The following is a 14,559-nucleotide window of genomic DNA, read 5'->3' as shown; positions in this document are numbered from 1 at the left end:
GGTTCCTGACATGGTATATTGATGATTCCAGACAGAAGGGAAGTGTCCGAATCTATCAGATGGGGTGGGGGTTACAAGCTTCTCAAAAAACAACAACAAAAGCAACACAGAGTTTCTGTCCTTGTTGCCAAAGTCTTTCCTTGCAAATCCTGTTGAATGTGGCCGCGAACAGGGGTCCAGGGCAGGGTTACACTTTATATTATCACTTTGCAAGTTTTCCTTTCCTTTTCATTGAGAAACCTTGGACAGTTTCTGAACCTGTTCTCGTGACATAAAATAGGTGAATTTCCGAGGACGTTTTCCGAATTCTCTTCAAATTCAGGGCAAACAAAGAGGTTTAAAGGAGAGAGTAATGAATTAAGAGAATCAACACTCTTCCCGCCAGTTCTCCTGGCCCAATCACTCCGCTGCCCGTTCTCCTTGGCCTTCCGAAACAAATGATGGCCTTTTAATTGACTGCGTGGTAGAGGGAAGTTTTGCATGCGCACACACACACACACACATCGAGCACTTAAGCAGTTCAACCAGAAGGATTTCAGGCACGCTGCCTAATTGCAGTCATGAGGAGAATACAGAAAAATGGATTTGTGCTTGCTGACTTCTTGCACGCGTCTCTCCAGGCTTATAGATTTGTTTAATTTCCCTCATATAATAATAAACGGCTATGCCACAGCTTCGATGTTGTATTCGATGTTGGCAAATGTCAAGCTCGTGGGAGTGAGAGTTTGGTGTTGCAGCTTTTGAATAGAAAAGACGAACAGATGGAAACATTGCGAAGCTACTTAAAGCCACAGCGACGGTATTAGATTTGACAAATCGGTAAACATTAAGGGCTGGAGATGCAGGCAATCTCAATTTTCATTAGAAAGGTGAGTGCTCTGTCACATTCAAGCACCGCGGTAAAAATGAACTTTTAATTGCTTGTAGGGCTTTGATTTGAGTCGTGTCGTTAGGACAGACAACATCGCAGGTGACGACTGGGAACACGTGACGGCTTCCCACCACTCGCTGCGGTTCGCTCCCAACTATCCTTTTCTCTGTAGTCGCCATTTTTACCCTCCACATGCAGCTCCTTACATGACCCTACAGCTCTCATTATCTTTAAACGTATCTGCCTGCGTGAACAAACGCCACGTGGTCACGTTTTGGGGAGGAGGACGGTCTCAGACGCCTGCTCGCCTTTTGTGTGCATTGTAACCAGAAAAGTTACTGATTTAATACAATCATTACAATAGTTTCCTTTTATTCCCATTGTGTTCCTCTACTGCTTTGAAATCAGTTAATCAGAATGAAACCGTCAGAAGTCAGTCATTTGAACGCTTTGCTGACTGAGGCAGTGGCTAAAAACATTCTTATACCCCTACTTTCTGTAAATACCACCATGATGATAACGAAAAACCACCAAACCCTTACCGGTCAGCCTCCCCGCCTCTCAGCAACTACCTGTGAACATGTCTGGTTCATTAGTTTCTATCGATCTTCGCTATTGGTTGCTTTAAATGGGCCATAATTGTGATTGGTGGTTTTGCAGGTCTCGCTGCGCCCCGTGTTTAATGCCTTCGCTTTATGAGCTATTAAACTCCGAATAGATAATCAATACAGTGTCACCATGGTCCAAGCAGCCTGTTAGGTTGATGTAAAGTTGTCATGGCTCTGAGGATGGCCTTGAATGAATATGAACGCTTTGCCACAAATGCATTTCTGTTAATCAATTTTCCATTGCGAGCAGAGGGATTAATATGCACAAGTTTCAGCCGACTGCTGACTGAGCAATGGATCCATTGCATGGCATTACCCTTTGACCGTGTCACCTCTGACCTTTTGTTTCCCCTCCTCTGTCTGCCGCCCCCCCTCAGGTCGTCCTGATGGGCTCCTCCATGAACGAGCGCGATCAGATGCTGTTCATCAGCACAGACGAGGGTTCCTCCTTCCAGCGGCAGTCGATCGCGTTCACGCCAGAGACGCTCAGCTTTCACCCCAAGGACGAAGACAAGCTCCTGGCCTACTGCAAGGATGGCAGGGTGGGTATCACAGCACCACAGAGATGAATGGTTGAGTCTGTCATAATGAACAAGAAGAAAGTACGGCCGTTGCACCAGCAAAACTCCTGCACTGTCAGTGGGGTAATGTTTTTGATTCCAATTGTCACACATAGGACACAGACCTTAGAGCAAACTTTATTTAGACTGAAAAGAAAAATTGATTGATTTGGATGCCTGTGAAAAATAAACAACAACATTCATTGAACAAAAACTAAGCCAAAAATGCAGAAGCAGTGTGGAGAAACCTATGTATGGTGTTATCAGTCTTTCACATCATCGTGGAGGAATTTTGGCCCTTTCTTCTTTACAGCTTTGCTTCACTTCATTGAGAACAAGCTTAAATCATCAGCCCTCCACCATCACGCTCGACAATCGGTGTTTGTGCTGATGTGCTGTGTTTGGTTTTCTCCAAACATGCTGCTGTGCATTATGACCAAACATCTCCACTTCGGTCTCATCTGTCCAAAGGACATTGTTCCAGAAGTCTTGTGGTTTGTTCAGATGTAACTTTGCAAACCTGAGCTGTGCTGCTGTGTTCTCTCAGAGAGAAGAGGCTTTCTCCTCTAACCCTTCCAAACAAGCCTTACTTGTTCTGATTTTTTTCTAATTGTAATATCATGAACTTTGGCATTTAACATGCTGACTGAGGCCCGTAGAGGTGGAGATGTAGCTGTTGGGGTTTTTTTTTTGCAGCTTCTCTGAGCATTGCACGGTCTGACCTCGGGGTTGGCTTACTGGGATGTCCACTCCTGTGAAGATGGACTCCAAATAGTTTGGAAATGGCCTTTAAACCCTTCCCAGATTAATGAGCACCAACAGCTGCTTTTCTAAGGGCTTTGCTGGTGTCTTTCCTCCTTGGCATTGTTCTTTTTTCTTCTTTTTTTTCTAATTACTACTTTTTGACTTGTCTGTATCTGGGCAGCGTATCTCTGTCTGTGTATGTAGGCACAAAACTGTCAAAGTTTGTCTAAGCGTTGTCCACTTAGCCCGTCATAAAACCTAGTAGAAGTGACATAAAAAGAAAAATGTATTCAAATTTCCATTAAGAAATAAAAAAAAGATAGAAATTTACAATCAAGCTTATCTTGGCTTGGTGAACCATGAAATTCAGTGGCATGGTTGGGTGAACTTTTCTTTTTCAGATCCTCAATTTATGTCCCAGTGCTGTGCGATACAGCTGGTTTTAGGGCGCCAGTTAGGTTTATGATTCAAAGCTTGATTCTTTTAGTGTGTGTTGTTTCTGTCTAATTTGGGGTCTCCATTTGTGTGTTCAGCTCTTCGCTTCAACAGATCTGGGACGCAAGTGGACTCTGCTTCAAGAAAGGGTGAGCAAGGACAGAGTTTTCTGGTGAGTTCTGCTTTATTTCTCACTCATCAATAAATAACGCAGCACAGTTGGGGGATGTGGCTCCCCACAGATGTAGCGTTTGCGGTTGCTGTAAATGGGAGCGATCAAAGGACAAATCTCTGAGTTCCTCGCTTGAGTCATAAAAGCATCGAGAGAAAAGTAGTCCGCTCGTCAGCGCATATAAATCACAAAAAAGACATCGCATTAAAACCAATCTGCTATTGGGGTGGTCTGGACAAAAGTGGGCTTTGTTTTTATGACCTGGGACTGTAAAGTATGCATGTTGAAATCCTGAAGGAATATTTTTTTAGCGTCTAACAGGAAAACTCAGACAGCAAAAGGAAATTTGAGGATAACTGACGAAAAGAAAATGCTCCGGAGGTGAGCTGGCCCTGAATCCCCACACATGGAGGATGCTACCTCCTCCCTCTCCTCCAGCAGGGGAGAGGGAGGAGGCCTTACTTCCCTTTCATTCTTCTATCTGTCTGCTTTCACTTCCTTGACCAAAGATAAAGGAAATGCCGCTCACTTTGACGGTGGGGAAGGTCCCACTGGGCCAAAACGTCAATGGGCCGAATCAATGACGTAACATCGGTGCAGGATGCATATTCACAGTCGGCCTTTGCACATTTGCATTTCAAACTTGTAGCTGACACTTTTATTGAGAAACAATCTGTGCTGAGTGAGAAGACAGTGGTTCAAAGCCTCGGTCTAGGACACTTGAGGAGGACACACGGAGCCTGTTGGCTGTGAGCGTTCTAATAGATATGAGCAAGGACACATGCTGCCAGATGAGTTACGACTTCTTTTTTTTCCTCTATTAACACCCCAAACCGTGGTGACATCATGTGGGTGCACAAATGGCTGCATTACCCAGCTGCATTCACAATTCATGTGCCTGCAATCACCTTTCAAAGTGGCATCAAGAGTTAAGAAATAGTTGAGTCAATAGTTTGGAAAGACGGTGACTCAACTTGCTTTAAAAGGCTGATCTCTTGTGGTTGTTCTGCCTGAGAGCAATAACGAGCGCTTGTTTTTGAGTGCTGCACACTTCTTTCTCTTCAGGCTCCGCGATTCAGTACGTTCAATATGAAGTAGAATACTAGATGCTGCATTAAATTTTGATTGGGGTGTTCGTGGATATAGCAAGATCTGTCCGTATACCTATGGCATGGGCTAAGTTTGTGTCTGAACCACATTTTGTGTATTTGTAGGAGTTTGTATGCGACAGAGGTTAGAAAAGGGTGTGTTTTAAAGGAAGCCGTGATGTTTTGCCAACCTTCATCGTGACTGCCTGACACGTGTGACAGACAGCGGTGGTAAACAGTGATGAATTAAACTTTAAAAACCGATGACAGAAGACTCTATTATTAAACCCTTCCAGCCTCCAAACACTGACTTTTCTGCTGTAAATCTGATGATCACTCCTTGCGTGACAGTGGATCCACCTCTTTCCTTGTCTCAGGCCTCTCAGCCAGAAGTGATGAGAAGCAACGAGGGAGAAGTATATCTCTTGGATGGAAAGAAATGAGTTTGCAGGGGGGGGGTGGGGGGTGGGGGGGGCACCACCCTAAAACAACAACAATCTGCCAGAGCGATCAAGGTTTATTGTGTCTTTTACTTTTGACAAGATAAATGTGCTGCAAAGAAAAGATATACACTAGCAGCCAACTTCTTCAGAAGATTCTCAGACTTGAATCTTCATTCAAGTTGCATGGCAACAACTTAGCCCTGTTGAGTTTGAAGGAACCACATGATCAACATGGGCGCTTCTGGTTCATGTCCATCCGGCCGATTCGCCTTTCAAAAGATTTGCAGACTCCAGTGGCTCTTGCTGCCATAGTACTGGTGCAGAACCAGCATCAGGAAATGCCGCAAGGCTGCGTTCCTAAATGTATCCTCTTTGCGTTTGAGTGCAGGAATTAAAAAAAAAACAAAAAAAAAAACATCTTGCAATCAAACAGAAATCGGCGTTGTTTACCATTTATTTATATATCGTTTTCTCTTTTCCAACACTCGGGCTGAACACTGCACATTGGCGAACATTCCAGTTTTATTCTTTGTTGTATTAAAAGCTTTAAAAATCTGCAGCATGAAAATTAGTGCTAAAAATACACACTGGATCAAATAAATGTGGGTTCTGGCACAAGATCTACTATCTGCCAAAAATATGTCTGTGTTTCCCCTCAAAGTCCTTTGCTTTCGCAATTCACCTTGCTAACTGGCTGTTGACTGAAGTGGTCTGAACCTTCATGCAGGAGTACCAGACCCTTTGATCTCTCTTCTATCTCTCTCGCCCCCCCATCAATCCCTTCATAGCCTTCTAATTGCTTTTAAAGTCTTTTTATGGGGGAAGTAACGATGGTTTAAAGCTCCACTTTATCTTTACTGGGCTGGGGAAGAACTCACAGGCTGCTCCACACAGTTCTAATCAGATAGAAGTCTTATTTTACTGCACACTGAAGGTTACACGAAGAGTGTATGTAAGATTGTGTACTCTTTAAGATTTTGAAATCACGCAAGCCGAGGCTGTATTCCTAAGTGCACTTTCCATTAAAACTTGAGCTGTGTATCAGGTAACTAAAAGCGACCAAAGGATATCTACAGATGTATGCTGTGATCTGTGACTGCATTTGAAGATCTGTTGAATCTCTGTTTGAATCTCTCACTCTGCAGTGACGTAATGCACATGCGCCTTTCTGAACCAATTAAATTTTTTTCCCTGCAAACTTCGTTCTCAATGAGAACGAAAAGTTTTTCATTTCTTTTCATTGATGGGAACGACGTTTCAGTTCAAGTTGGAGAAGGGTTGTGGTCATACCATTAAACGTATGGAAAACATTTGACAGGCTTATACAACTAAATGTTAGATTAAAGTAACTCGAGAACATTTGGCTATTTTTTATTTTTTTTTGCTCTTTGGCGCCCCCTTACAGTAACGGGATGTAGCACCACTTTCCCAAAAACAAATCATTCTGTAAGCCCTGCGCATGTACATGAATTTGTTGTCATGTTACGGAAGATGACCCTGAACTGGAGTCGGAATGTGTAGCATTTTGGAGCAGCGCCATTATAATGTAAAGCCATTAACCGCACCAAAGGAAACAGAATTCTGCTGATATAGTTTACAGTTTATAGTTTACTGTCTTTTTACCGCTTGAAATCAGTCTGAAAGAGAAGGGTTCATACAAAGACAAACTTCTACTGGACATAAGTTTTGCATTGTTCTTTTTCTACCTCTTCTTTAGTCTAGTTGAACCACTCAGAGCGCTTTTACATTACAAGCCAACCAAACAGCCCTTTCTAGTCTATAGACAAAACTACAGGCTGGGTGCTTTTTCTTTCATATGCATTCCCACCAATGGATGCATCAGAGTCAACACAGGGCTCGGTGTCTTGTCCAAAGACACTTAGACATGTGGTACGGGGAAGCCAGGAATCGAACCACCAACTTCTGTTTGGCAGACAGGTGCTCTTCCTCCTGCACACTGCGGTGTAATGTCAAGTTGCCAACCTCTACAAAGCTTTCCTTGACTGTGACCGTGCTGCTGCCTCTGTCTGATAAACGGTCAGAAATGTTCCTGATGACTAAAACTCTCTTCTGGTTGCAGGTCTGTATCCGGCGTGGACGGGGATCCTGACCTGGTGCACATGGAAATGCAAGACACAAGTGGAGGTGCTGTGATTTTCCATCTGTTTATTTATCGAATGATCCTGGAAGGAATTTGTCTAATTGGCTAACAAAAATTCCAGATCAGATTACAATCTTCTCATTGCGGTTGCTATGGTTTGTTGATGTGTGTGCTTAATGGAAGTAGAGTGAACCAAGTTACCCTGAAGTGACCGGACATTAACCGGGGCCACTGTGGAAGATTTGTCAAACATCCATGGATCTTTTCATTGTTTAAATCCACATTTGCTGGGAAGCAGCCTTATCATCCTTTGCCTTTGTGGGCAGGGGTCCTGCTGTTTTATTAAGTGGCACGTAAAAACCACCGGCTGTAAGGCAAAGGTTTGTGAAATACATCACACATAAGACACAAATGAAACTCTGCTTTAAGGGGCATTCAGATTAAACCAGAAGCTTGCTTTACTTTGTGAAAATACAATGAATTCATGACAAACCTTTTGTGGGATCTGTTGACATCATCCATAGCTAGCTGTTTCGCTCTCTCGTCTCATTACATTCTTGAAGTCACAAAAAGCCTTGAAGTAAATGCACTTGGATTGACTTGAAGGCAAACAATTCACAGGAAGACATGTAGATTTGTTTGTGTCTGTGATGTTATCCCATCCCCTTGGTTTAACTTCGATTTTAACATACCAAATAATCTCCTTCATTAGTAAGGCAAGGCAAGTTTATTTGTATAGCACAATTCAACAACAAGGCGATTCAAAGTGCTTTACAGATACATTAAAACAGTAGAAATAAAAAGCATGATTTAAATTTTAAACAAAAAAGAAAGAAATAAGAACATAAAATCAGTAGTTAAAATGTGATTAAGTTTTGAAACTCAAGCTTCGGATTTGGAGCTTTATTCAAACGCAGCTGAAAATAGGTGTGTCTTCAGCCTGGCCTTAAACACACTGAGTGTTTCAGCTGATCTGAGGCTTTCTGGGAGTTTGTTCCAGACATGTGGAGCATAGAAGCTGAATGCAGCTTCTCCATGTCTGGTTCTGACTCTGAGAACTGATAAAACACCGGATCCAGTAGTAGGCATCTCGTCGCATAGTTCAGGATTTCTATTGTGCTTTTTTAAAAAATGATTTTCCTTTAGAGGAAAGAGTCAAAAAGTTAGGCAGACAAATGGCACAATCGCAGTCGGATCACTTTTGTATGACTTTGCTAGGTGGGACAAACTAAATGCCAGAAGCAACATTAACATTGTTGTAGTACTCTCTGAGTTGATAATAGCATCCTTTCCACATAAAAGTAGTGCCACTATTTAAATGCAGCTAATATAAAGATGAATGGCTGACCCCGTTGGTGAGCTTCTAGTGTTTCTGTGTAAAGGGGTAATGGGATATTAATGGGTAGATTAAGGATCGGTGGTTGGGAACCCTCAAGTAGCAGCAACAAATCTGGATTACTATATCAGCTGAGTGACAAACAGACAGGTTCGCGCTTAACCCCCCCCCCCCCCCCCCCAGGACCAAGAGTGTAGTTGAAGGGTGTATGTGAGATTGTGTGTTTGTCTATGTGAGGCTCAAAATACCCATATGTGTTTATCCCCAACTGAGACTTCCTCTGGGTCTGCCAACCCATAATCCCCCTCTCAGAATAAGCTTGAGCATGCAAAGTCAGAGAGGAGTGACAGAGAGTGAAGGGCAAAGATAGAAATGTTTTTTAATATTCGCAATTCCACACTCCATCTCTCCATAAACCTTCCCCTCCAGAAAAATGCAGCCACTAAAAGTTGAACCCCTCGAGGAGAGCATTGTGAAATCTGTCAGCCTGAACAAAACTGCCTGTGTTTGTGAAGGAGGCTGTATGTCTGGGCCGGCTGCCCGGGCATGGAAGCTCTTCCTGGGACTGGAGACTGCCACATGCTCCTCTCTCCTCCTCCTTTTTCATCTCTTTCTTCTGTGCCCAAATAGACGGAGAGTCTGAGGGGCTGGAGCAGTCAGGCATACTAAACCAATCTGTTCACCCCACCCTCATCACACATGGCATGGCCAAGGTTAAACGGCTTGCAACAAGAAAGGACACAGAGTTGAGGTAGTCTCTGCCGAGGTGAGGAGATGTGGCCCTTTCACACCCAGGACTGATGGCTGACAAGAGGGACTGGACAGAGAAGCTGAGGTGGTCGATTGATGGATGAGCCACGTGTGCAGGGGAAGCTAACATGGAGTGTATCTGTGTGTGCGCGTGTCTTTAGGGAGACTGGAGTGTAGGAAAGAGTGTTCATGCACACATTCGTACACGCTGAATTTAGGCCTGTCAAGAGACAGAAAAATACATACACACTATGTACACATATCAATGGTCCCTATAGTAAAGATATCCAGAGGCAACATAGACTTAGAGTGATATAACCAGACATTCTAAAATGTTTTTTTTGCTCGGCGAACCTCTTTTTACTTATAGTATACCTTGTCATTCCACCCCAGCTGCACATTGACAGGAAAAACACGGGTGTGCTCGGCACTGGATTCCGCACGGCAGTACTCGCAGGTGCGCGAGAAGGGCAGGTGGCTCGAAGAAGTGCTTGAGCCACAATCGAACACTTAGCCCAATTTAATAGTTTTTTAATGAGTTCTTCGCCATATGCTGCTTTGATTAAGCGTCTTGGCGTTTCAATAAATCAGCCGGTCCATTTGTTAGATGAGACGCCTCTGGAACAAAGACAAAGCAATGGGAAATGTACACTGCAAATGAATGAGACTGACTTAGTGATACGATGTGATGTGGAGTTTATTTCCCCCCGAACTTTAAATGATCTGAGATTAAATGGACCGTGCTGTTCTTCTGCTTTTACTGTGCTCGGGAGCTATACTGTCATACAAATAGTAAAAGACTGTAAAGGTCAAGGTTCCCTTTGTGGATGAATAAAAGCAACCGAATATAGAGGATGTGAATTTAGGAAAACAGATACAGGCTTCAGTAAAATCGATTCCTACATGAAACAGTGTTCGGTTTTTATCTCTTTTGAGAAGTAAATTAGTAAATAAATACATGGATAAACAAATTAATAAAACAAACGAGTTTTGTCATTTGTTGGACCTCCTAGCAGCAACAGAAATTATTTTCACATTATCACAGAGGGGGTCAACATTTTTGCCAATGTGCAATGAATGGAATGAATAACTTGGAGGAAAACATAATTTGGCTAATGCAAAGCATCTGACCATGGGGGTTATTGCCCAGTAGAATGTGGCTTCACAAGATTACACGCCAGTCACTGCGGTTCACAAACTAAACTGACACGGGTATTGTTGTACATGTCCATGTTATCTTTACAGATGTGATTTAACAGGTTACCTCAAAATAGTGATGGCAATGTACAAAACTCAATAAAAATTCTCAGATATTTTTAGGAAATCAAGCTATTGCTGACATTAATACCAGATTATCAACAAGCTAAGGCACCTTGGTGCTCAGCTGAGGTGGTAGCTTGGCACCCATCGAAATTTCTTCAGAAATTTTCTCGTTACTTTTAAGATGGCTCAGTTCTCTTAAGTATTCTATACAACCTTTGAATTAGCGCACAGACTCCCTCTAAGTGGTGCGTGTATCCTGTGCTTTTCCTGCAATGACTTCTCAAACTGTGGAAAAAGGTAGTTTTTGCATTCAGGAGAGAGGGGGCCATCTTTTTGATTCCAGTATCCAGCTTTGTTTACAACGTTAGTGAGGTAGGCTAAGTCTCTCTGCAGCAGCTGTTTCCCTCAAAAACAAACAAAATTTTCAAGCACAAAGAATTAAGTCTCGTCAACACCCGTTAATATTAATGTTATTAACTGACAACCACAGGCCTGTACAAAAAGTGAACAAAGTGTTGTTTCTTGTGGCTCATTAGATGTAATCAAATTAGCTAAACAAGGCTAAATTGGTTAATGCTAGCTATAGCTACAACAACTAATGTTAGCTAATATTAGTTGTAGTAAGAATAAAAGCAAATAGTATGGGCTTTTTAGGACTATTTTGAGCTCACTAATACACTCAAGAGGTCATCTGCATATAGTCTTTTCAAAAGATTCAATTCGGGCTGGCCCCGGTTTGAGTCCTGCATCGGACAGCCCTGTGCTGCATGTTCTTCCCCCTCTCTCTGCCCCCTGCTTCCTGTCTCTCTTAACTGTCATTAAAGGTATAAAAGCCCCCAAAAAAGTAATAATTAAAAAAAAAAAAAGATTTGACTCAGTGGAATATCTCATCCTCCACAGGGGTTGGCAAGCTTGTCTTTAATAGTGGGACTAAGCTATAATTTTCTTGTAAAGATGTTGGTTTGTGCATGCCTGAGCGAGTGAAGTTGTGTGCATATATGTGGGTGTGTGTATGAGCATTTTCTATACTGCGACTTTGTCCCCTCTGAGGAAAATAACCGCACAATGCTGCTGATGCAGCTGCTGGTCAAAAATTCAATCGGGGGTAAGCTTTGCAACAAGCGCTAACTTCTCTGTGTCTGCCTCTGTGAGGATAATCCCTCATGGCCATTTGGAATAGCTATGTGTCTGCATAAGCTGTCATATCTTATAGAGTTTGGAAAATGGTGTCTCCTTTTTTCTGTTTTCATAGTTTTTATCTCGTCCGTTTTTCTTCACCTTCTGCATTTCAGTGGCTGGTTTGTAGCCTGATCTATGAAGCTTAACGTTTTTTTTGCTATAAAGTGAAAAATATTCATTCTTCAGCCCCTCTCGATCAGTAATTAAAGAGTTTGGTTTATGTTTCAAGCTATAATGGACATGTATTTTATGAATATGTAGAACACAGGAATTTTTGTACATCAAGCAACTGTAATAACTCTTTTCTGTCTTTTTCTCCCCGTGTGCCTTTGCAGGATTTCTGTATGTTACCTGTCTCATCCAGAACTGTTCGGACAAGATGGTGACGGCTCAGTTTCTCGGTAAAATCGATTACAACTCGCTGCTGGTGCAGGATGACTACATATTTGTCAAGGTAAAGGTCACCACAGAAAGGGCAGGCTCAAAGATCAGTGGTGGGATAACGTGAAACTTTTTGTACAGGAGAAAAAGAGAGCAAACAAAAAGAAGTCCTGAATATATACTAAATTTGAAATGTTTTAGATTTCAGTAATGGAATTCTTCATCTTCTTTTTGTATTTTCATCGTGATTTGTTTCAAACTACTTTCGCAAGGTTGCAGCTGCTATCAGAATTGTGAACCTAAGGTTGGACAGCTGACACATTTCGGCCCCAATTTTACTTTACAGTCCGGATGTGTGAACAATTCCTGCTTTGATCATGTCTTCCTTTTTAATCTCTTTTAAGGCCCTAGAAATGTATTGCTGAGGCAAATCCTAACAGTAGGGGGAGTTAACAGAAAGAACCCAATTAAACAAAAGAGACCCTATACTATACTTGTTCATCTATTAATTGAGGAAAATGATCTAGTCTCAAATAACTGTGAGTAACAATTGCATATTTCCCTCCAAGATAAGCCGTTCCCTCCAACATCAGATTAGAGTCAGCTGTTTTCAATCAAAGACGTTTTTTATTTAATGAACTTGGGACTCTCCAATAAGATTTTCCAAACTATTTTTGTGTGGAATTATGTCATAAAGCGCTAATTTGCCATAAAAAGCTATTTCGATTCACTTTAATGGAGAAACCCGACAGTCCTCTGTGAAAAAGAACTTGGTGACAGTGGGGAGGAAGAAAAAAAGCTCCAGAATAAATTAGGGCAGAGAGGAGGAGAGATATTAAACGACAGAGAGAGCTAACAAGAACAATAAGCAATAATTACGGGAGCCAAAGACACTTACAGGAAGGTGCAAGGAGATAAAAGGCAAAAACTGTGATGAGATGCTGTTCATGTGGATCAGGCTGGTTCCAACAGAGTTTGAACTCCACCAGTCAGACAGATTGGACATTCACAAACATTTGCATCCCCTCCAGAAGTGGTCGACCAAAACAGATAACTCCAAGAGCAAGAAGTATAATGGTCTGCAATTTGACAAAAAAAAAACTCAGGGAAAGTTCTAAGCAGTCAAAGGCCTTTAGTACACTGGCTATAGTCCACGAGTGCACCAAAAAGGCAGCACTGAACCACAGTGATGTACATGGAAAGGCTTTCTACAACAATAAACTTTAACAGAAGAAATTAAAACACTTAATTGTCTCTGTTACGATGTTCAAAACCAATTTTGAACTCGCCTGAGGGTTGCTCAAAGCAGATTGTATGAGCCCCATTTACTCCCAACCGTCAGTGCCAATGAATACATTTGTGGAGGTAATTATAAAAGGCAATAAAAGGTCCATCCATCCATCCATCCATCCATTATCTGCCGCTTGTCCGGGGATCGGGTCGCGGGGGCAGCAGCCTAAGCAGAGAGACCCAGACGTCCCTGTCCCCGGCCACTTCCTCCAGCTCTTCTGGGGGGACCCCGAGGCGTTCCCAGGCCAGCCAAGAAACATAGTCTCTCCAACGTGTCCTGGGTCTTCCCCGAGGCCTCCTCCCAGTGGGACGGGCCCGGAACACCTCACCGGGGAGGCGTCCAGGAGGCATCCTAACCAGATGCCCGAGCCACCTCATCTGACTCCTCTCGATGCGGAGGAGCAGCGGTTCTACTCCGAGCCCCTCCCGGATGACCGAGCTTCTCACCCTATCTCTAAGGGAGAGCCCTGCGGAGGAAACTCATTTCGGCCGCTTGTATTCGCGTTCTCGTTCTTTCGGTCACTACCCACAGCTCGTGACCATAGGTGAGGGTAGGAACATAGATTGAGCGGTAAATCGAGAGCTTCGCCTTCTGGCTCAGCTCCTTCTTCACCACGTCGGGCCGGTGCAGAGCCCGCATCACTGCAGACGCCGCACCGATCCGCCTGTCAATCTCCTGCTCCATTCGTCCCTCACTCGTGAACAAGACCCCGAGATACTTGAACTCCTCCACTTGGGGAAGGATCTCATTCCCGACCCGGAGAGGGTATTCCACCCTTTTCCGGCCAAGGACCATGGTCTCAGATTTGGAGGTGCTGATTCTCATCCCAGCCGCTTCACATTCGGCTGCGAACCGCTCCAGTGAGAGCTGAAGGTCACGGCCCGACGACGCCAACAGAACCGCATCGTCCGCAAAAAGCAGAGACCCGATTCTGAGGTCGCCAAAACGGACCCCCTCAACGCCCTGGCTGCGTCTAGAAATTCTGTCCATAAAAATTATGAACAAAATCGGTGACAAAGGGCAGCCCTGACGGAGTCCAACCCTCACAGGAAACATGTCCGACTTACTGCCGGCAATGTGGACCAAACTCTGACACCGGTCATACAGAGACCGAACAGCCCATATCAAGGAGTCCGGCACTCCATACTCCCGGAGCACCCCCCACAAGAGTCCCCGAGGGACACGGTCGAAAGCCTTCTCCAAGTCCACAAAACACATGTAGACCAGTTGGGCGAACTCCCATGCACCCTCCAGGATCCTACCGAGGGTATAGAGCTGGTCCACTGTTCCACGGCCAGGACGAAAACCACACTGCACCTCCTGAATCCTAGATTCGA

The 14,559-nt window shown here is 43.6% G+C and overlaps 1 protein-coding gene across 8 annotated transcripts in view; it reads left to right on the top strand.

The window, feature by feature from the left end:
* The window catches only part of sorcs2 (sortilin-related VPS10 domain containing receptor 2), a 342,203-nt gene that overhangs the window by 271,441 nt on the left and 56,203 nt on the right, over positions 1-14,559 (top strand). For all 8 annotated transcript variants that reach the window (XM_075451686.1, XM_075451687.1, XM_075451685.1 and 5 more), the window contains exons 4-7: positions 1,857-2,021; positions 3,317-3,390; positions 7,002-7,066; positions 11,886-12,004. In XM_075451686.1, coding sequence (XP_075307801.1) covers positions 1,857-2,021; positions 3,317-3,390; positions 7,002-7,066; positions 11,886-12,004 — 423 coding nt within the window. The remainder of the gene's footprint in view (positions 1-1,856; positions 2,022-3,316; positions 3,391-7,001; positions 7,067-11,885; positions 12,005-14,559) is intronic.

The sequence above is a fragment of the Odontesthes bonariensis genome, chromosome 19 (genome assembly GCF_027942865.1).
Source record: "Odontesthes bonariensis isolate fOdoBon6 chromosome 19, fOdoBon6.hap1, whole genome shotgun sequence".
Lineage (NCBI taxonomy): Eukaryota > Metazoa > Chordata > Actinopteri > Atheriniformes > Atherinopsidae > Odontesthes > Odontesthes bonariensis.
The sequence above is the reverse complement of the archived record's forward strand: the minus strand, read 5'-3'. Positions and strand labels throughout refer to the sequence as shown.